General features: G+C 56.1%; 1 protein-coding gene across 5 annotated transcripts; it reads right to left on the bottom strand.

The window, feature by feature from the left end:
* Positions 1-3,184: 3,184 nt before the first annotated feature.
* Positions 3,185-20,008, bottom strand: DNAJB5 (DnaJ heat shock protein family (Hsp40) member B5). 5 transcript variants are annotated; one of them, XM_053408173.1, is made up of 4 exons: positions 19,973-20,008; positions 12,168-12,424; positions 8,224-8,828; positions 3,185-3,759 (listed from the first exon to the last, which is right to left on the bottom strand). In XM_053408173.1, the coding sequence occupies exons 2-4, from the start codon at positions 12,376-12,378 to the stop codon at positions 3,526-3,528; spliced, it is 1,050 nt and encodes a 349-aa protein (XP_053264148.1). In that variant the 5' UTR covers positions 12,379-12,424; positions 19,973-20,008; the 3' UTR covers positions 3,185-3,525. The 5 variants fall into 5 exon arrangements, with proteins under 5 accessions (XP_053264148.1, XP_053264145.1, XP_053264147.1 ...); XM_053408170.1 differs by lacking the exon at positions 19,973-20,008 and adding an exon at positions 18,818-19,205; XM_053408172.1 differs by lacking the exon at positions 19,973-20,008 and adding an exon at positions 18,288-18,456.
* Positions 20,009-22,433: the final 2,425 nt, after the last annotated feature.

Raw genomic sequence — 22,433 nt, 5'->3', positions numbered from 1 at the left:
AATTACCATCCTTTAAAGCTTTGCATATATAGGTCACTGTAGTCTAGGCTGGGTGGCAGAGGGACCTCAGAGGCAGAGCGAGAAAGGAAAAGCTTTGGTCGCTTTCTCCTTTGCAGAAATCCAAGCTATAGAAAGCTCTCTCTCTCTGTTGTGGCATGAAGTGCACGGGTCTCAACGAAGGAATGTCTTCATTCCCAAACACAGATTGGGCACATTAAAACATTCTGGCGCTTTGAAAACCATTTTGGGTGGGGGCAGATTTCCTGGACTACAATTCCCATCATCTCTCTCTGGTCACCGTGGTCAGAGCTGAAGGGAATTTTATAGCCCAACATCACCTGAAAGGTGACAAGAATGGCAACTTAAACTGACGCAATACGCGCAGCTTGCAGATCTAACTTATAGAATAAGAGAACCAGAAGAACATTTCTTTAAAGAAGATTGGAAAATGTTTATTGAATATATGGGGGGAAATGGTGTACACTTGAAAACGTCAGCAGCATTAAGATAAATTCAACAGTGTAAATACATTTCGATGGAAGTAATAACGGAATACAGCGGTACCTCTGGTTAAGAAATTAATTCGTCCTGGAGGTCTGTTCTTAACCTGAAGCACCACTTTAGCTAATGGGGCCTCCTGCTGCCGCCACGCAATTTCTGTTCTCATCCTGGAGCAAAGTTCTTAACCCGAGGTACTATTTCTGGGTTAGCGGAGTCTGTAACCTGAAGCGTATGTAACCTGAAGCATCTGTAACCCGAGGTACCACTGTACTGAATGGTTTAGTTCATGGGTAGGCAAACTAAGGCCCGGGGGCTGGATCCGGCCCAATTGCCTTCTAAATCCGGCCCGCGGACGGTCCAGGAATCAGCGTGTTTTTACATGAGTAGAATGTGTCCTTTTATTTAAAATGCATCTCTGGGTTATTTGTGGGGCATAGGAATTCGTTCTTTTTTTTCCCTTCCAAAATATATTCTGGCCCCCAACAATGTCTGAGGGATAGTGGACCGGCCCCTGCTGAAAAAGTTTGCTGACCCCTGGTTTAGTTTGTATAAAATGTGCAGGGATTATGTTATGCAAAACAAACCATGGAAGAGAAGAAGGGAAGTCACTGATATTTTAAGGTTGTCTAAATGAACATTCTAAATTATAAAACATAAAATCTAATAAAAATTTTGTGTGTGTGTGTGTGTGTGTGTGTGTGTGTGTGTGTAAGAGAGAGAGAGAGAGAGAGACAGATTAGCTTCCCCTGCGCTCAATGGAAACAGCAGGGCCTTTTTCAATCAAGTATCTTTGCATTCACTACTCAAACAAGCTGTAACTTCAACACTTGCTCTGTGACATGTTTGCAATTAATGCAGCAAAAAATACATTGCAACCTTCCCTCAACTTGCTGAAAAAGTCTGCAAATATTAATTGTTGGGTGTTAGCTCCATACCCTGGCAAATACATCTGGTTTTAAGGACCAGCCTGAAGAGTCCTGGACCTGCGTGACCTGGAAGACTGCGATCAGACTAGCCAGACCAACTCAGTGACTCTCCGGTTCTTTAAGGAGAAGCGGAGCCAGGCACAGAGAGGTCTCCGGCGCAGAAACGCTGCGAGGACAAGGCAGCTTTCACCATCCCTCCGCGGCAGGCGCAGTAACGCAAAGGCACACAAAGAAGCTATTTTTAAAATACTTTATTTTCTTTAAATATTAATACGGGACATTACAAAAGAATAAAGAAATACAAAAAAACCGCTATAAAACCACTCGAGGTCTCCCTGAAACGGAGAAAAACCCCAGAGGCGCTCCTCCCAGCCCCGCTCTCACCCGCCAGCCCTGCCAACCTCCACCAGCAGCCTGAGTTTTTTTGTATTTGTTTTAAAACACACACACACACGTCGGGGGGGGGCAAAGAAAGGCATCGTCTTAACCATTCAAACTGGTTGGTAAGTTCAACAGTGCATTAACAGTTTTAATCTCCTCGGAGAGAAAAATTGCACATTAAAAGGACCCAAAGTGTGAGGTTCTATACAGCTATACAGGAAGCAGCAGCAGCCGCTGTGCTGCGTCCAGACTCTCCGCCCGACCACAGGGCAAGTCGAGGGTCAGCTCAGGAAAAAAGCCAGGCTGAAGCGGGCGGTCACTCTGCTCGCCGCCACTCCTACCCCCCAGGGCACTGCTGTGGGCAGCCCAGACAGGCGCCCCCGTTTCAAGTCAGAGAAAGCAGCTTCTGGACAGGCAAAACAGAAGTCAGGGATCCCAAGGTTTTGGCACCACGTTGGGGGGGGTTTACAGGGGGGCACCATGTTTGGCACCACATTGGGGGGGAGTTACGGGGGGGCAGGAGAATGGGTGCTTTTGCAAAACAGCGTCAAAACCCTTTGGAAGTCAAGCCCACTTCCCTTCCCTGCGGGTGGAGCAAAGTCTCAGCTGGAGAGGATAAGAAACGCTTCTCTGAAAATGTCCCTCTGAAAAGTTTTTTAAAATGCAGCCTCTAAAATAAAGCACCACACAAGCAGGTCTCCCGGTGACTCTTGTCCTCTTCCCCACGCTGGCCTGGCCCTTCCAGATCTCCCTGAAAAATGGCACCCCTGTGCCCCTAGACACACACACATACACCCCTCTCAAACCTCTCCTCAGACCCCAGCTCTGAACCTTGAGGCCTACGTAGCTTGCGCCCTTCTCAGGCCGGCTTCTCCCATCCCCGGAGTGCTCAAAGGAAGCACACCGGACAGTAGAAAGCAACCCTTGCAAATTTCTATTAAGCATAAAAAAAACCCATAAAACCAGGAGCCGCCAAGACAAGCAGGCCTCGAGCTCCATGGCAAACACGGCAGGTTGGCGCGCCAGCTGGAAGAGTCGCCCAGGCAGGTGAGCTTGGCCTGGCTCCGCAGAGCCCAGACGTCTTGTGGGCTCCGAAGCGAAGGTGGCGCAGGAGCAGAGGGCAGGAGCAGGCCTTCTCCGTTCCACGCAGAGGCACACAGCGACGGAGGAATGGCACCATGGGGGCCCAGTCCAGGTGTGGACAGGCCCTGCTTCTGCAAGGCAGGATCGGACAGCTCCTTGGCACATTGTCCAGCGGCAGCCAGAGCACAGAGTCGCTTAGAGAGGTCCTCAGACCGTCCGCAGGAAGCAGGAGAGAAGTCCGGGTCCTATTTACACCGGAGTAGGTTGGGGGTAGCCACGTCCCGGGTGCTTCCGACAGCCGGCTGCTTGTCAAACTGCCCGGTAGAAACCCTCCAGGAGCGGCGAGAGGGGTCTTGAGGCTTGTGCCAGGCTCAAGAGGGAGGGAGAGGGGGAGAGAGCGGGTGGGTGGGTGCCAGCCGGGCCATGGGGCAAAAGAGGGAGCGCGCACACAAGCCAGGTCAGAGCGTCTCTTGGAAAAGGAGGACGTGGGTGGGCAGCCAGGGCGCTTCCCCCTCCCCGTGCATCGCGAAGGTCGAGTGGACCGCAGCACCCGTGCGTGAAGTATTGCTGCTCGGAAGGCAAGGTGGCCGGCCTGGCAGAGAGGCCGGGGGGCCGTCCAGCCCGGAGGGGGGGCCTAAGAGCAGGGGAGGTGCTGCTTGAGGATCTGCCGGGTCTGGGGGGCTATTCTGTCCGGGAAGCGGACTTTGAACTCTACGATCAAGTCCCCGCGCTGGGTGGGCACCTTGGGGAAGGGCAGCCCCTCGCCACGCAGTCTCTTCACGGTGCCCGGCTTGATGATGTCGTTGCAGGGCAGCGGGATGACGCGCCCGTCCACGGTGGGAATGTTGACGGTGCAGCCGCACAAGGCCTGCAAGAGAAGGAGAAGGCAGGGTTAGGCCAGCCGCAGGGCTTGCAACCAGGAGGAGAAGCGTTGCTCATGCACAATTCGAAGCAGTACGGGTGACGTGCAAACACCAAGAAACAGAGAGAAGATTAAATGCTTAGAAAATTAAACCAATGCAAAATAGATATCAAGACTCAGATAATAAAAAGCAGCACAACTTTATTTTAGCAGGCTCAGGGAACAGCCGCCAGGTGCACACAATACCTGCTTTTTAAAAAATGCACTTTCTTTCAGAACCTTTCTATTATGTCGCCCCTGAACTCCACCCCAAAGGATCAGAAAAGGAAACATCTTGGGGGGCAGAATTATGAAATTCCAGCCTGCAACCTGCACAGAGCCCAAGCGAATGAGCCAGCACAGGCTAAATTTAGACAGGCTTTACGGCTTAATCCCCAGCAAGGGAACCAGAACTGGAGGGGGGCGGCCGTGACTTCCAGCGCCTGCTCAGCTGTTGCACACACAGCGGCCTTTGCCCGGTTGGCAGTCAGCGGCCTCCAAAGCTCATGAAAGCAAGAGTCGCGGGAGGGGGCGGCTTCGGCTTTCAGTCCTGGGGGGGGGGGTGCATGCTACTTCCAGGAAGTTAAAACTTTCGAGGATCCCCTCCGGCCAGCTTCAACAATAATGGTCTGGAAGGGCGGAGGCAGCAGAGACAGGCCTCAACCAGGGCTATTTTTACCCACCAACGCAGAAAGAGAGCGGCCAAAGGATCTGCCCTGACCCTGACCTGTGTGGGGAAAGAGGAAGATGGCAGGGCGCTCCCTTCGGCACCCTCCTGTCTCTCCCTATCCCCCATACCGTATTTTTCGCTCCATAAGACGCACCCAGTTTTCAGAGGGGGAATGCAAGAAAAAAAATATTCTTTAAAGGGAGTGCTGAGCAGAGCCTGTATGCATCCCAGGCTCTGCTCAGCGCTCCCTTTCACGGGGAAAAGCCCCCAAGCACCACACACACCCTCCGCACGGCTCTTTAAAGGGAGCATGGCTCTTGGGGGGTTTTCCAGGAGGTGGGGAAAGGGACTGAGGGGTGTAAGCCAGAAGCTAGAAGAGCAAGAGGGAGTGCTGTGCAGTGATCCCTCTTGCTGTTCTGGCTTCTGGCTTAGCCGCGCAGCTTGCATTCACCCCATAAGACGCACACACATTTCCCTTTACTTTTTAGGGGGGGGAAAGTGCTTCTTATAGAGTGAAAAATACGATAATTGTACAGCAGGGAACATAAAAGTGGCCGAGTCTCTCCACTATGGAGCCAGCCCAGGCTGCCCTTTGCCTCTCTCCCGAGGAGACCCTGAGCAGCAAGGCTGGAGGTTCCGGGCTGCTCTGTCTCCCCAGAGACTCTGCAGGTCTGCTAGGCTTCCCCAGGTACATCAGAGGCAGCTCCTAACTAGGGACATGAAGTCGTGGCCTTAAGGCAGCCTTCAGAACATAACTGCCTCCAGTGGAAGTGAGTTCCATAGTTTAACAACAAGCAATGGGCTTGCTTTTATGCAGCCTCCTTCCTGGGAGACAGATGTTGCACTCAAAGGATGAAATAACAGCGAGATGTTGCATCAAGAAGGAGTCCCGTCCCACCTTCCTCCACGTAAGCCCAGCTGCTGCGACAAGAGCCCAGGTCAGCTTGCTCAGATCCCCTGGTCCTGGTGGCACCTTGTAGCTGGCTGGCAGTGCCCCAGGCTGCATATGCCAATGTTTAATAGGTTGTTGTATTTTAATATTCTGTTGGAAGCTGCCCAGGGTGGCTGGGGAAACCCAGCCAGATGGGTGGGGTATAAATAAAATATTATTATTATTATTATTATTATTATTATTATTATTATTATTAGGCGGAGAAAGAGATGCAGCTGCCTTACTTGTTTCCAGCCCCATTCTGTCCTGTTCAGACCCCTATAAAGCTCTCCCTCAGGTCTGTGAGTCCAGAGAGACGTATCCCAGGGCCCCACACACCAGCCCAGAATTATCAGTGTTTCGGCTTGGAAGCCGCTGTGTCTCCACCCCCCGCCCCCTTCCCAAGGAGCCACCCGCAGACTTTTAGGAATGGATAAATTTGTTCCAGCCCACAGTATCTCCGGGAAAATCCACACGCCTTGGGGCTTCACCCGCCAACGAGCGCGAAGGAGAGAGATTTCACAGCAGATACCCAAATGGCCCTGACTGGCTCCCACCCAAAGAGGAAAAGCTGGAGGAGGAAGGCCAGCTGAAGAACTAGGAATGGGAGAGATTGGGGGGGGGGGAGAAGACCAGACAAGCTTCTCCTTCACTGAGGCCGGAAGCCCTCAGGCAAGCCAGTCCAGCTCTGCCGCTGAGCGAGAGGGGAGGGGGGCAGCTTCCTTGGAAAGCCCCTTTCATGCCATAGCGAGGCTGAAGATCACTTGTCTCTTGACACCGCGCAGAGTGCTAGATGACTTCCAGGCCAGGGAGATGCTGCAGGTGGAGCCAGAGGCTTTGCTATGCAGTTCAGCTCCCCCACAGACTTGCAGAAAGTCCTCCTTCTCTCTGCCAGCCTCTCCAAGGGAGGGCACTCGTCTGCCTAACAACCCTGCAAGGCAGCTTAAGCCGGGAGGGAGGAGGGTGCCCAAGGCCACTCCATGAGCTGGGGGGCCAGGCATCGGGGTCCAGCGGCTGTGACCCAGTCCCACCATCACAGCCTGATCCCTACGCCAGCTTCTTCAATGTATTTCCTGTATGCTGCACAGTGCTTCCCAAACTGGGGTCTCCGCCTGCTGTGGGACTACAACTCCCATCATCCCTAGCTAGCAGAACCAGTGGTCAGGGATGACGGGAGTTGTAGTTGCACAACAGCTGGAGACCCGAGTTTGGGAAGCACTGATGCAGCGAAAAAGGCAGGAGCTTGTGTGCCAATGCAATTGTTTGGGAAGGGTGAGAGCGTGGAATAATTTGGTGTTGGTGGGAGAGAGGGGGAAAAGGTGAAGACTCAGGGGATCCATTGGGATCCTCTTGAGCCCCCTCCCCACCTCTCGAGCGCCAGAGGCATCCTGCCTTCCCCTAACTTGCCCTCCGTCTCTCTCCTTAAGAGACGCACCCAGCACAAGGCTCAGCCAGATTCAAAGGTTGTGCAAAGACTGAACTACACACAAGCTGGGGAATCGGGAGAGGAGGGCAGACTTGTAACAAAAGGCTTATTTTATTTGTTTCCTTCAGACAAAGGCCCGTTCTGTGGGGAGGCGGTAAACAAGTCAGGCTTATCGTTTCCTTTAACGGCTGCGACCTTGCAGCATCTTTCAAACAAAGGGGAGAATCGAGGAACTTTCTACATGTCTCAATTCCATTTCATCTCCTGATTTTGCAGGAAGCAGCATCTGGAAGGCTTGCCCTCGCTCTGCCTCTCTTTGCCCAGGCCTACTGGAGTCTGCCTCTGTGGGATTCATGGAATCATAGAACTGCAGAGTTGGAAGAGACCCCCAAAGCTCATCTAGTCCAGCCCTCAGCAATGCAGAGGTTCTTCAACCCCTTCTAGGGTAGGCTATCCTCTTTCTTTGGGAAGCTGCACAGGTGCCAGCCTGCCTGCCTGCCTGCACCCCTCAGGGCATCAAGCTTCCTCCCGAGAAGTCATGTTGCTTCACCACATATCACTGAATTGTCGGGCTGGAAGGGACCTCGAGGGTCATCCAGCCCAACCCCAGCAATGTTGGAATCACAGCCGGTGAATCCCTGGCGGAAGGCCTTCCACCCTCTGCTTGAATATAATAATAATAATAATAATAATAATAATAATAATAATAATAATAATATTTTATTTATATCCCACCCTCCCCAGCCGAAGCCGGGCTCAGAGCGGCTAACAACAGTAAAATAATACAACTTTCTAAAATCAGTTCATTCTAAAATCAAATGAATCAAATTAATGGCAACCATTGGGCTGGAGTTCTGTGAGGATGACCAAAGGAGGGGGTCAGGCTGTGCCTTGGCCAAAGGCCTGGTGGAACAGCTCTGTCTTGCAGGCCCTGCAGAAAGATGTCAAATTCCACAGGTGCCTGGTCTCTTGTGACAGAGCGTTCCACCAGATCGGGGCCACAGCCGAAAAAGCCCTGGCTCTGGTTGAGGCCAGCCTAACCTCCCTGTGGCCTGGGACCTCCAAGATGCTTTTGTTTGAAGACCGTAAGGTCCTCCATGGGACACACCAGGAGAGGCGGTCCCGTGAAGGAAAGCCCACCCCTTTCCCAGCTGCGCTGTCAAACAGCCCTTGCTGCCAGCGCACCCTTTATCCCGAAGGAACCGCACCCTCCGAAATCCTGGACAACACAGGAAAGGGGCTCCCCCCACAAAAGGCAGCCTTTGCCAGGACGGAGTGGGGCAGCAAACAGCAGCGTTGCCACCAGCCCCTGCCTTCCTGTGCCAACCTCTTGTCTGCAGCCCCAGCAGCCCCACGGGGGACGCGCAGAGCCCCTACCCCGCCCTCCTCGACCCGCAGACGCACCTCTTTCAGACTGATCATGGCCGTGTAGATGATGTTTGTCCCGTCCCTCCGGAAGAGCGAGTGCGGCTTGTCCTTCAGGATGAAGACGATGTCGGCGGGGATGTTGTCGGGAGTGGCGTCTCCTTCCTTGGGGAAGGTGATCTTGGTGCCCTCCTTCCAGCCGCGCTTGATGACGATGTTCAGGATCTTGTCCTCCGTCCGCATGGTCCGGCCGTCCGGGTTCAGCCGCCGGCGGGTGATCTTCATGCGCTTGGTGGCCCCGTGGTAGATCTCCTCCAGGGACACCTTCAGCTCGTGGACCACGGGAGGATCCTGCACCTTCCGGCGCATGTGGATGGGCTCCGGGTGCCGGCGGTGGACGCCGTTGAGCCCGTTGAAGCCAAACCGGCCAAAGGCACTGAAGGGGTCACCACCGTCGTCATCGTCGATGTCCATGTCGTCGTGGTCGAAGCCGTTGAAGACCCGTGAGCGGCCGCTGGTGAAGAAGATGTCGAAGGGGTTGGAGCCCCCAAAGAAGGAGGCGAAGGTGGCATGAGGGTCTCCGTGGAAGGTGTAGTGGAAGGTGTTCCCAGAGGTGCCCGATGAGCCACCACCGGTTTTGAGCCCTGAAACAGAACCAGAGAGAGAGCGGGGGACAGTCAGGCAGGTGCTCTGGAAAGGAGTGCTACAAACAGACCAAATTCACTAAGAGAAGCAGGATTGGGCAGCCTGAATTGGCCGGCCAAGAACCTGGAGGCACATTTGATGGCCCCTAGCCAGGACGGCTCTGTTCTGCCTCCACAGCTCCTGAATATCAGTTTCTGGAATCACAGGAGAGGAGAGTGGCTCCTGTGACACTGTGAGAACAGGACGCTGGAACAGGTGGGCCATTCAAGAGTCTTAATAGCACAAGGATGGGAGAATGAGGAAATCCCGACCAAAGAACTGTGGCAAGGGAAATTGATGGACTCTGCGGAATTGGCGAAACTGACACACACCCTACGTGGCAAGGACAACTGTGACTTTAAAGAAGAATGGGAACCTTTTACAAAGTATTTAAAGAAACAACAAAATGAACTGGACTCCTTGGCAGGTTTTGAATAAACATTCACAAACTTTTTATTGGTAATATACAGATAGATAAATTAAGGATCTTTACAATTTTATAATATGCAGAGAATAGCATGTGCTGAGAAACCAGAGAGAGGAGCTGAGGGAAGTCTGGAGGGGCAGGGGAGGAGGGTGGGTTTTTCTTCTTTTTGGGGAGGGGGGAGGGGAAAAACGGGGTGGGGAAGGAGGATGGCTTTTTCTGATAAACTGTTATGTCAAAATTCCTAATAAAAATATTATTAAAAAAAGATAGACTAGGTGGGCCATTGGCCTTATCCAGCAGGCGCTTCTTAGTTTCTTATTTCACCACCACCACCACGAATCCTGGGAACTGCAGTTTACCCCTTACAGAGCTACAGCTCCCAGCCTCCTTAAGAAATCCGTTTCCAGGATTCCTGAAGGAGATCTGCTGGAGAGGAGAGGGCTCTTATGCGCGGGTCCTGCTTGTGGGTTTCTCATCTGGCTGGTCCCAGCGACAACAGGAGGCTGGGCGAGATGGGCCACTGGCCTCATCCAGCAGCATCTTCACAGGTTCCCCAGTGACAGGGCCAGGAACCCAACAGGGCAGGACCCTGAAGCCATACGTGACCCCAGGGCGCTGGTCCTTTGCCTTTCAGCAGAGCGCTCAGGTACCCCCTTAAAGTGCCTTCCAGACACCCCCGTTCCCCATGGCCTAACCAGACCACACAGGGAAACTGAGATTACAGCTGGCATAATTTGGTACTTCAGCACAAAGACGGTTACAAGGAAGGAGATCCTGACTAAACATCTGGAGCAGCAACTGTCTGGCGGTAAGAGCTGCTGGACAGTGGGACAGACTCCTGTGGGAGGTGGTGAACTCTCCTTTGTCGGAGGTGTTTAAGCAGAGGTTGGGTGGCCACCTGTCGGGGATGCTGAGATTCCTGAATAGCTTTTAAAGTTTAATAGATTATTGTATTTTAATATTCTGTTGGAAGCTGCCCAGAGTGGCTGGGGGAACCCTGCCAGATGGGCGAGGTATAAATAATAATAATAATAATAATAATTATTATTATTATTATTATTATTATTATTATTATTATAGCAGGGGGTTGGGCTAGATGACCCTCGGGGTCCCTTCCAACTCTGCAATTCCATGATTCATAAAGTGTGCAGGCAGGGGGGCTTCCTCCCCTCTAAGCCACAAGATGAGGAAGGGTTACTGCAAGAACAGAGATTGAGCAGGATGCTTCCAAGCCCAAGAGGAGATCAGGCGGCAAGACAAAGGGCCCAGGGGAGACAGGAGTGCCAGCAGCCCAGAACTTGGGGAGAGAACAGGGAGCTTGAGAGGCTGCAAAGAGGAGCAGGGCCAGGCCAGCACTTTCTGGGTCCCCATTTAGCAGCCAGCCTGCAGCTGCAAAGCTTTTAATAGCAAGACCTTCTAGCGCAGCATCCTCCACAGCTCTGGCCCCACCAGGGAAGAGGACGGAGCGTGGCCAAGAGAGCTCTCTGGCCTCCCAGAGGACCTGCCCCCTCCCTCCCTCCTTAGCAGCCAGGGCTTTCACTTTAATCCCATAACCACTGGATCCCAGAGAGAAAGCATCTAAATGGGGCCGGGTTCTTCTAAGGACTTCACTTATTCCCTCAGGAAAGAGAATGGCAGCTTTTAGCTGAAATTACAGCAATTTCACGTTGTCAATCACAACGGTGACCTCGTGAGACACACACCCAAGTCCCAGGAGGCGGCAGAGAACACCTGCCAGATCCCGGCTTTTATTTCCAGACCAAAGCTGGAAGCCAGATGCTCCTTCTGGCATCTCAAAGCTTCCCCGGGAGAGCATCCCATCTTCCTCCGGCCCCTCGCCGCACTTTGGTCACACGTTAAAAAAAGAAGACTAGCCCTTAAGTTGGCAGAGAAACTGCGGAACTGCAAGGAGGTGGAGGAGAGAGGGAAGGAGCCAGCAGAACGCCCCAAGAAGTCACGGCATCAGCTACTGGCCCACCCCCAGGAGCCCCCCCAACCCGTTTCCATGTCCCCTGCCAAACGTCCCCTGCTGCCCCTCCAAATTAGTTTGCAAACTATACTCCAGAAGCTAGATTCACATAGAGCAAATGCATGCAAATCCACCCAATCCGTGTCACTTGTTCCCATCAAAGAACATGCATTTCCAGGCCAGAATTTGGATAAACTCTGCTGGAGGTTGTTTATCTGAGACCTTCTGCTCAGCAAGTCCTGGGCTGGACGGGCTGATTAACGCCACTGCTATTCCCAGCAGTTCCCTTCCTCCTGCAGAACCTGACATGTTCCCTGCCAACAGCCTGGGTTTGCTTATGAAACAAGGAGCTATTACTAAAATTGGGAAAGGCTCTCTCTCTCTCTCTCTCTCTCTCTCTCTCTCTCTCTCACACACACACGGCAGCATGTACTGAAAAGGAAGCGGAGGAGAAGGAGAAGGCATGAGCCAAGCCTCAATTATGCCACAGGGAAGGTGTTTGCACCCACAGATCATGGTGCCAGTGCATTTCCACACACTCCGGGAGGAACCAAGTCCTTGCAAGCAGTGCCATTAAAAGCGCCAGTTTCTCCAGGGAGCTGCCGCCAGCTTTTCTCACACCCCAGGCCCACAAGGGGGCTTTCCTCCCCACTTAGCCACCTTTGCCACACAGGTGAGTGAGGTGCCTCCACAGGTGCCCTTCAAAGGTTATCACAGGGAAGCAGGCCAAGACACTCTCTCTGGCACATCAGGCCAGAGGCTGGATTTGGGTGTCTTGAGCCCTGCAAGCCTGCAGCAAGGCAGGGAGGGACTGTGGCCAGGAGGCAGGCTTAGACCCCCACCCACCCACCCAAATAAACCGCAAGCTCACTGGCCAGCCAAGAGACCCGGCCACCCGCTTACCTTCTTCCCCGTACTGGTCATAGACGGCCCGCTTCTTGGGGTCGCTCAGCACATCGTAGGCCTCCGCAATCTCCTTGAACTTCTCCTCCGCGTTGGGGTCCTTGTTCTTGTCCGGGTGGTACTTCAAGGCCATCTTCCGATAGGCCTTCTTGATCTCGTCTTCGTTGGCTCCGGACTGGATCCCCAGCGCTTTGTAGTAGTCCTTCCCCATGTTGGTGGTGGAGACGGTCCCGGCCGCCGCCGCAGACTCTTTATTCCTGGGGAGGGAGAGGAGAAAGAGGGAGAGGGGGCGTCAGAAAGGACTCCAGGCTGACCACTGAACGGCTCCTCCACACCCCCTCCAGCCCCGGTCAGTCAGTCCACACAGCTGCCCGCTAGCTCAGCACCAACCTGCGCTACCGGGGGTGGGATTTGAGGTTCTAGCGCCCCGACGTCCAGGCCGCGTCCTGGGGGAGGCCTCTCAGACCTTTGCCAGCCGCTGCCCCTCTGGATCTGCCAGCAGCTTGGGTTGGGGGAGGGATTTTTAAGGCGCTTGACTCACCCTCCTGCTGCACAGTTCACAGGGGCAGAATGCAGAGCGAGCGAGAGGGGGGGACGGTGTTGATATTTGGAGGCAGCCCCACGTGACGCTGTAACTGGAGAGGGCGGCCGGTTTTGCCAGGCCACAAATAGGTGTGCAGGGAAGGAGCCTTGGGAAGGGCAGAACTGGCGGCCCTTGGACCGGACAGCGGAAAAGCAGCTGCTGTGCGTATGTTGAGGGCAGCGTGCGGCCAGGGAGGCGGCAGGCGGCCCTTCCGAGCGCCTGGCCGGTCTCAGCGTTCCCAAAAAGGGGAGGAAGGAGGCAGGGGCAGCGTGGAAGGGGGCAGAAGAATGTGTTCAAAGCAGGCTTCATAACGAAGCAGAACGAGAGGTTAATTAGCCAAGGAAGGATTCCTTCCCGCAGCTTTTCTCTCTCCCTTCTGTGCTTTTGCAGATTGCCTTAAAAGAACTTTTTAGAACAATACAGCACTGGGAGTTCACGCGGGGACATGTTCCCACCATGTACCAGCGGAAAGACGGCAGAGGATGAAGCTGTTAGACAGAGACATCTTGCAATGGGGGGCGGGGGGGTAGTTATTTTTAAAAGTAAGCGCCAGCCCGGCTGAAGCGAGAGGAGAGCCTGCGATTTGCAGAGGGAAGCCAGAGGAAGTGACCAGGAACCCAGAGAGGACACACCCAGGCAAGCGAGGGGGCATGTCAGATCTAAGGGTCGGTGGTCTCTCTTTGCCAGAGCTGGTGAGCTTCTCGCTGTCCACCCCACGCAAAGGTCTCAGACCCACGTCCAGCCCAGCCCTCTTGGTTTTCAGGTGCCAGAGCAGACAAAATCCTTCACAAAAGGGAGTCCAAGACTCCAAATTCCTTCCTTTGCAGAACTTCAGAATTCAGGCAGGGATCCAGCTTCCTGTTGCTACTTCCCCTCTCTTTCCGCTGTTTGCAGAACTCTGATGAACCTCAAGGGCTCTCTCACCAACATGCACAAAACACTCTCCCTGCCTGTCCCTCTCATCCCAGCGTCTGAAATGGCCACATCACACCCTGACCTCCAAATAAGATGCCAGGTCAGCGACTGGCCATCTTGGGCCAAACCAGAACCCCCACCCAAAGATGCAAAAGTCTCAGGCAGGGGCAGGAGGAGCTGCTTCAGCCACTGCCCCACCTGCAAATTTCCCAATCAGAACTGGTCCCCAACGACCTTTGCATAAGCAGGGGGGAATTGAGGGGGAATTTTGTCAGGAAATGCTAAAGCACCCCCTTCCCACTCAATTGCTAGACTGATGAAGTTCACAGTCTTCCCTATATCACATTTTTATATATATAGATTGCACACACACACACACACACACACACAAAAGCAGGAGTCTTTTCACAGAGACTGCACCCATTCCAGCCCTAGCAACCATCGACTGGATGTCTGCCAAGAGATTCACACACAGCACGGAAACAACCTCCTCCAAAAAACTGAACAGCTCTGTGAAGGTCACACGTGAGGCCGCAGCAGGAAAGAAAGTCTCCCATTCGGCCCCCGCCTCCCTGTTACCTGCTCCGCTCATGGCCTCCCACCCCACCAAGTTCCTTGGGGCTTCTTGGGGGAGTTCCTCACCCCAGCCTCCCAAACACCAGCAGTGCCCTCCTTCCCCTCTCCCCACCCGACCCCGGTGGACCAAAAACATTTCTCTGACAAAGCAACCAAGCGCTCCCCTGTCCCAAGTTCCTCCAAGAGGCTCCAGCGGCACCTGGGGTCACAGGATGAAACACCTGCAGCCACTTTTAATTTGAAACAGGTCAGGTCTCCTGCCTGCGAAGCAAGTCACTGCTATGCCCAATTCACAGATGGGGAACTGAGGCTGACGGAGCGATTGCAGCCAGAAAAGACAAAGACTTGGGTCTCTGAAGCCCAGGGTCTCTCCCTGCTGTAAGCACCTGAGAAAAGCATCTGCTGGATCCGGCCAAGGGCCCACCTAGTCCAGCATCCTGGTCTCCAGGTGCCCATTATGGGAATGAGCAAGTTGGGCCCAAGCACAAGAGTCACTCTCTCCCCTCCTGGGGTTTCCAGCAACTGGGGTTTGGATGCCAGAAGCCCTCGATAGCCCCCTCCTCCATGAACCTGCCCAGTTATCATATTAAGTCCTCTAGGTGGCTTGCCACCGCTGCCTCCTGGGGCAGGGAGTTCCGTAGGAGATGACAGGACAAGCACAGGGCAGAGTGGGGCAGTTTGGGATAAGCGGCAGGGAAATCTTGAAGCTGCTCTGGGATACAGAAGGACAGGGTCACGGTCATCAGCCAGCAGACTCCTGCCAGGTCCCAAAGTTCCCCGTTTACTTATCTCCCTTTCCTCGTTTATCCCCACCACAGCCCTGCAAGGTGGGCCAGCCCCCAAGGTCACCCCGCGGAGTGGGGATTCAAACCCTGGTCTCTCCCGGGCCCTTGTCCCACAGTTCAACCACGACACCAACGCTGGCTCTGACGTCACAGTTGCAGACCCCTCTGGTCAGGCAAAGCCCTTAAGACGCCCCCTTCTGCATCCGCACGGCTGAGGCCCTCCTTCTCTGCCGGGCAGAAGGTCAAGGGCCCACTGTGGGTGCCCCCTCCACCGCCAGCCCCACGGCTGCTGACACATGGCACCCAGAGCACCCCCACACATCACGCCCAGCCCTTTCCCGGAGAAGCATCTTCTGAAGGGTAAGCCGGGAGGCAGAAAGAGAGTGGCTGACACAGAAGCAGCAATTCCCTCTGTTAATTAGTGAGATCACTAGCTGGAAATAAGGCTCCGGCAGGTGGGGGCAGCGCTGATGGTGCTCCTCAGCCCCACTCATCATGGTGGGAGTTTCTATTGTTAGACACGCGGGGCCACGGAGGGAGGGGGCAGGCGCACAAGGCGGCCCACGGGAGGTGGGCATGAAATGCCAGGCTGCATCGGGAGGGAGGGCATTCCCAGGCCAAGCAGCTCACCTGGCGGCAGGTGGCAGCTCTGGAACACACTGGCAGCAAGGAATGCGGAATCCGTGGCGGCGACAGTTACAAGCTGCTGCTGGAGCAGACGTTCCCTGCCCAAGTCTCAGCTCGACAGGGACTTCACCCACAGGAATGAGGCTCCGGCCCACCAGCAGGGGCCAGGAACAAAGGCATAGACTCAGGCTCTAAGGGGAGAGCATCTCCTTGCTCCCAGCCTGTCTGGGGTGGTGCCACCTTGCAGAATTAAATTTGGCACAACCTTTCTTGGCCGGGATTCCTGACCACCGCGGGGGATCGCCAGTCAAGCAGCAGGTTGGACTGGATGACCCTTGGGGTCCCTTCCAGCTCTACACTTCTACAATTCTACGTCTTCTCTGGAGCCTCCAAGAGCCCAGCTCCACTTTGGACCACAGGGGCCTGTGGCTCACTAAGCAGCCATGCGCAGGTTGCCTCTGAGCGGCCCGCCTGCATAAGCAACCCTGGGCGTTAGGTTAAAGGGCAGCGGGCAGGTTCATAGGGCACAGTGGGGCAAAGCCCCCTTGGGCAAACCTGGATGGGGCAGGGGACAAGTACAGGGGCAGGAGGGCTGGGAAGATAGAGTCCCCTTCCTCTTTCTCCTCTGAACTACAAACCACCTGGGCTTCCACTGGTGGAAAGGGGGGGCTGGAGGAGGAACCGTAGACTCAGACGGGACCCTTAAGGGATATGTAGCCCAACCTTTGCAATGCAGGAAGGAGGGGTGGAAGGGAAGCGAGGAGAGACTCCCCCAGCCTCAGCAGTGACCCAGCAGGGCCGATCCTGCCCGCAGCTCCCCCAGCTCGGAAGGGCATGTGGAAGGGCCCCCCTCTGACAGGCACCACAAGAGCAGAGAGATCTTCTCTGCGTGGGGGCTGCCTGACGTCAAGCTGCAGGGAAGACTGCCAAGCCTCATAGGTCACCGTGCGGCTCCACCATCCTCTCGGAGCAGCACCCCACACAGATTTTGGTAAAACACGACTCGGTCCCTGGATAACCCCCTCCCTCCCACCTGGAGACAGATGCACAGTTTCAGCAGCGCAAGCCTGAGCGTGCTTCTCAGGAATCCCTGGGTAGCACAGCCCTACTCGAGCGGAAGGGGGGCAGGAGCCCAGTCCCCCCCCCCAAGACGCACACAAAATCACACACACCAGCCCTTTCCACAGATAAATCCACACACAAAAGTCTGGACTCAGTCTCTGCTGGAAGCCAAAGGGGAAATGCAAGGCGACCCCAGCCCAGCCCCTTTGCAAAGGGATCTGGACCCCCAAGACCACCCACTAAGCATCCGGTCCCTCTGAAGCACAATCAATATGCATCTCCAGCCCCTCATCCTGCCCCCACCCTGGGCAATGTCAGAGCTGGGTCAGGCGGCCAGGGAGACATCAGCCCCTCTGATCCTCTGGCAAAGGGAGCGATGGAGGGGGGGGCAGAAGAGAGGCACAGGCTGTCCTCCTCAAGCTCCCCATCCATCGCCCTCCACAGCAGATGCCAGACGCCGCACACGAGACAAAGATGGATGCCAGCAGACAGACCACCACCCAAGCGTGGCAAACGCAAGCAGGCAAGGCAGGGCGGCCAGCCACTTACCGAAACTTCACAAACACATTCATAGCCCAGGCGCTCATTTTTAAAGGCTCCAGCTTGATCCGGAACATGGCTTGCGGGGCCTGGAGCTCCAAGATGCAGCTGCCGCTGAAAGAGTTGCCCACGAATGGAGGCAGAGGCACCTTCACCACGGCAGCCAGGCTCCAAAAGCAGCCCCCTCCCCAGAGCCAGGAGGAAGAGCTGGCCAAGCCGGACAGGGCACCTGGACCCACCACGCACACCTGGACTCCAAAGCCAGCTGTTCAGGAAGAGGGCGAAAGGCTCCCCCGACAGAGGGAATTTGGGGAGCAGCGGCGGTTCACAAGGCAGCAGCCTCCCAGACGCTTCCCTTCCTGCGCTTTCCCGCAGCCCCCTCCCTCACCGCTTGCCACAGAAAATGCTCAATGAAATCACTCGACAGTCAGGATTCCGCCTCTAATTGGTTTCTCCGACTGAAAAGCAGACCTTACCAGCCTTCCTGCCCAGCTGGGGGGGGGGTCTCTTGCCCTTCTGCTCATCCTCGGAGACTGAGCAGCAGGTGCACAGCCCCACGCCGGACAGCCTGTTGGCGATCCTCCCCCCTGAAGGACAGAACAGGGCAGGGAATGGGTGGCCAACTCAGCCCCCAGAGTCATCAGGAGTCGGCTTGGCATCTTCAATGAACGGCGTTTGAGAAGAAGGTGCCAAATTCTTAAGCCTAAGTGGGGAGACAGTCCGCCTCTCGAAAACCCTCTCCCCCCCCAAAAAAATGCATACTTCAAGGCTTCCACACAAGAGACAACCGGCCCAAAGCTAACGCCATCCCTGCGAGGTCCACCAGTGTCAGAGATCGCCAAGGAAAGTGACTCTTGCTTGGCGCTGGGTGGAGTTCAGCGTCCGCAGCCCTACAGCATCCATCCCTGAAACACATGTCAAAAGCACCAGCCCCACGCTGACTCCCGAGTCTAACTAGCACCTGCGCATGCAGTCACTCCACTTCCTGAAACTCTGGCGCCCAAGTGAGCGCAAGTAAGCAGGAGACCTCACCACTGAGCAAAGAAGCAGCTCGAGGCGACCCGGGAGCCGCTCTGCTCCAAAAGCCACTCTCGGCTGCCGCTGGACGTCCATCCGAAGCCCCGGCAGCAGCAGCAGCAGCCACAAGGAAGAGCCCGAGAGATCCCTGTCCAGGGATCCCTCCCGGTCACACTCCCCGATCACCTGGTCCGCTTCAGAGTCCCCAACACCCAGCGGCCACCCCAGGCAGACAAAAAAAAGCAAACAACAGCCACACAATGGTCCTTCTCAAACAATCCACAGCCCTCCCCTGAGATTCCAGAGAAGCCCAGACCGGACCAGGGGACCAGATGTCCCCAGAGCTGCCAGCGGCTCCTCTGCCCCCTAAACAAAGGGGCATTTGACCCACCACCGAACCAGAGGCAGGCACAGCCGCCTGGCCCCGACCCCAAAGGGATGCAGCTGGTGCCAGACCCCCAGGGAGGAGGGTGTTCTTCCGCATCCCCTGCCTGAGGCTGGGCAGGGAGAGCGGAGTCCCGATCCAGAGAAGAGAAAGCGGGTACCTCTCCACGCGGCTCCAGAAGAGCAGAATTGCTGGCATATCAGCGGAGGGAGTCACTCGTGGTGGTGGCAGCAGCAGCAGCAGCGCTCAAAGCCCAAGTTTGGTCAAGGCGCGCAGAGTGTGCGGGAGCGAGCAGTGAGCGAGTGAGGCTGGAGCGCGCACAGGCACCCGCGGGCAGGCAGGCAGGCAGGCAAGGCAGGAATGCCGTGCGCTCGCTCGGGCGGGCAGAGGGACCCTTCCAGAGACGCCAGCGACGACACAAAGACGGCAGGGAGTCAGCGTGCAGAAATGTCATGATTACACTCCGGGTGAATCATCGCCAGCCATGCCCACCCGGTGCCCACACAGGCAGCAGCGCCAGGGGAGAGGGAGCCGGCAGCAGCGGCCGCCCCCAGACCCCTCCCCACTCCTCCGCCCCCTGCCCCCCCCCACAGCAGGAAAGTCAACTCTCGCCCCTCCTGGCAGCTGGCAAAGGCCCCCCAGACGCCCCTGGCGAGGGGAGGCTCTGCCCCACTTCGCAGCTGGGACTGGGGGGGGGGAGGTGCCCCGAATGGGAAGCGGAGGAGACGTCCATGGGCATCATATCAGGATGGACAGGGCAAAAGAGGAGGGGGGGGTTTGGCTGGGCTCGAGGAAGGGAAGGGTCGTCCTCTCCGCCCCCTGCCCCCCCCACACAGCAGGAAAGTCAACTCTCGCCCCTCCTGGCAGCTGGAAAAGGCCCTCCAGCTGGGACGGGGGGGCGGGGGAGGCGTCCAGAGGCATCTTGTCAGTTTGGGGGGCTGGGGGGAGCGACATCCCCAGAGCCCCCCAGGAGACCCCCGCAATTGCCCTGCTCGTGGAGGGGGGGTCGTCCTCCCCCCTCCTGCAGCCAGGACGCCCCCCCCCCCCACCAGCAATGGGAGCCCGGCCTAGGCGAAGTGGGGAGGGGGGAAATTCCCTGGGGGGCTTTCTCCGTCCTCCCCCCCCCACCGGCCCAAGGAAGGGGGTCGAGTTCCAGTCCCCCCCCCATATCTACCCACGGGGGGGGAGCCCACTCGGCTTTTCCAGGGGGCGTTGAGGGGCGGGGCCAGAGCCAGAGCCCCGCCCCCTGCCCCTCGCCCCGGAGGGCGCCGCCGCGTCCTCCTCCCCTCCGCCTCCCCCTCCGAGCGAGACTCACCTCCGTCCCGTCCCGCCCGCCTCCCTCGGCCGGGCCCTCTGGCGCGGGGGACGGGCGCCCGCCCCTGCCTAGCAACGGCCCGCTCCGGCGCCGCCCTCGCGCGCCTATTGGCCCCGCGAGCTGCCCATCTCGACGAGACGCCGCTCCCTTTGGAGAACGAGGGGGAGAGGCTCCGCCCCCTCCGCTCCGCCCCGCCCCCCTCCCTCAGCCTCCCTCAGGCTCGCTCTCTCTCCCGCTTCCTCGATTGGCCGCGCTGCCAGCCAGTCACACCCATTCTCGGCTGTCATTGGTCTCTAGGAGACCGGGGAGCGGCCCCCTCCGCGTGCGCCCTCGCCATTGGCCGGAGCTGCCTCGCGTGCCGGTTTTGGCCCCGCCCACCCGGCGCAGAAGAGAAGCGCGCGGGAGGCTTCTGGAAGCCCCGTGACGTCACAATGGGGAGCGCTCCAACCAGGGAGCCTCCGGCAGGAGGCCACGCCCACCGGGCGGGCGGGGCGCCACGTGGGGCCCCGAGCGGTGGCGGCTCCGCTGCGCGCGAGTAGAAGCTGCCCGGCCAGGCGGTCTCCTCGCCCGACTGGGGCCTCCGGGGCGAGCTGGCGCAGGGTCGTGGCCTCCCAGTCCGCTTACTCGCGAGGAAGCCGCCCCAGCCCCGTGAAGTTTGCGCCTGCAAAGGCTTCGTCCTTTCCATGCGAGTCCCGGAACTCCTGCTGCGGAAAGTGGATCTCCGTAGGGCGTGACGGAAATAAGCAGCTGTCTTCTCTTTAAAAGACATCTGAAGGCAGCCCAGTTTAGGGAAGCTTTTAATATTTAATGCTGTATTGTTTTTAACACTTGATTGGGAGCCGCCCAGAGTGGCTGATGGGCGGGGTATAAATAATAAATTATTATATTATTAAGCAGGTTTTTTTGCTCCAAGTAGTTCCAGGCGCCGTACACGTTTCCCCACCACCACCCTCATTTAATCCCCACAACAGCCCTGCGAGGTAGTGGTGGTGGTGGTGGTGGTTCAGTCGTGTCCGACTCTTCATGACCCCCTGGACCAGAGCATGCCAGGCCCTCCAGTCTTCCACTGCCTCCCGCAATTTGGTCAAACTCATGCCGGTAGCTGCGAGAACACTGTCCCACCATCTCGTCCTCTGTCGTCCCCTACTCCTTGTGCCCTCCATCTTCCCCAACATCAGGGTCTTTTCCAGGGAGTCTTCTCTCCTCAGGAGGTGGCCAAAGTATTGGAGCCTCAGCTTCAGGATCTGTCCTTCCAGTGAGCACTCAGGGCTGATTTCCTTCAGAATGGAGAGGTTTGATCTTCTTGCAGTCCATGGGACTCTCAAGAGTCTCCTCCAGCACCAGAATTCAAAAGCATCCATTCTTTGGCCATCAGCCTTCTTGATGGTCCAGCTCTCACTACTGGGAAAACCAGAGCTTGAACTATACAGTGGTACCTCTGGTTATGTACTTAATTTGTTCCGGAGGTCCGTTCTTAACCTGAAACTGTTCTTAAGCCAAAGCACCAATTTAGCTAATGGGGCTCCTGCCACTGCACTGCCGGAGCACAATTTCTGTTCTCATCCTGAAGCAAAGTTCTTAACCCGAGGTACTATTTCTGGGTTAGCGGAGTCTGTAACCTGAAGCTTATATAACCTGAAGCGTATGTAACCCGAGGTACCACTGTACGGACCTTTGTTGGCAAGGTCAAGGTAGTGGTACACACACACAAAGGCACCCCAGTGTGTTTTATGGGCAAGTGTGTGGATTTGAACCCTGATCTCTCTCAGGACCTGTTCCCACGCTCTAACCACTATGCCACACTGGCTCTCCACTCTGTGACAGCGAAGCAATGGCAAAACAGAAGGATGTTCGGATGGGCCAGTGTAAAAGTCACCCCTAAGCTGCTCCTCTGGCTTCAATGACCTGTGGCTGGATGTCAGGGAAGGAGGCACCCCAGAGAGGCCCTAGGATTGCAGCCAAGCCATTGTGGCCGATGCCCTGGGCTGTGTTCTAATTTTGGCGCCGGCTTTGACCCTGGCAACAGCTGCCTGTGGCAGTCTTTGCCTTTTGCTCTCCCTTCCATGTAACAAAAAAGAGCTTTGCCTCTTTGAATGGGCGAGTTTAGGAGAGCCAAGGCAGCCTGCGCCACCTGACTCTTGGGTCAAAGGAACGCCAGGATGGAGCAGAAGTCAACCCTTTATTTTTAACAATTGCATAGAATCCCACAAGCAGCATTTGAGCACAAGAGCAGCCCTCTCCGCTCCTGCAGTTCCTAGAAACTAGTATTCAGAAGACGCATCACTGCCTCTGACTGTGGATGCAGTGCATAGCCATTGTGGCCAGCAGCCCCCGATAGCCCCCTGATCCTCAGTGAATTTGTCTCATCCTCTTTTGAAGCTGCCTAGGCTGTTAAACCACAGAGCCTAGGACTTGCCAATCAGAAGGTCAGCAGTTCGAATCCCCGCAACGGGGTGAGCTC

The sequence above is a fragment of the Podarcis raffonei genome, chromosome 11 (assembly GCF_027172205.1).
Source record: "Podarcis raffonei isolate rPodRaf1 chromosome 11, rPodRaf1.pri, whole genome shotgun sequence".
NCBI lineage: Eukaryota > Metazoa > Chordata > Lepidosauria > Squamata > Lacertidae > Podarcis > Podarcis raffonei.
The sequence above is the reverse complement of the archived record's forward strand: the minus strand, read 5'-3'. Positions and strand labels throughout refer to the sequence as shown.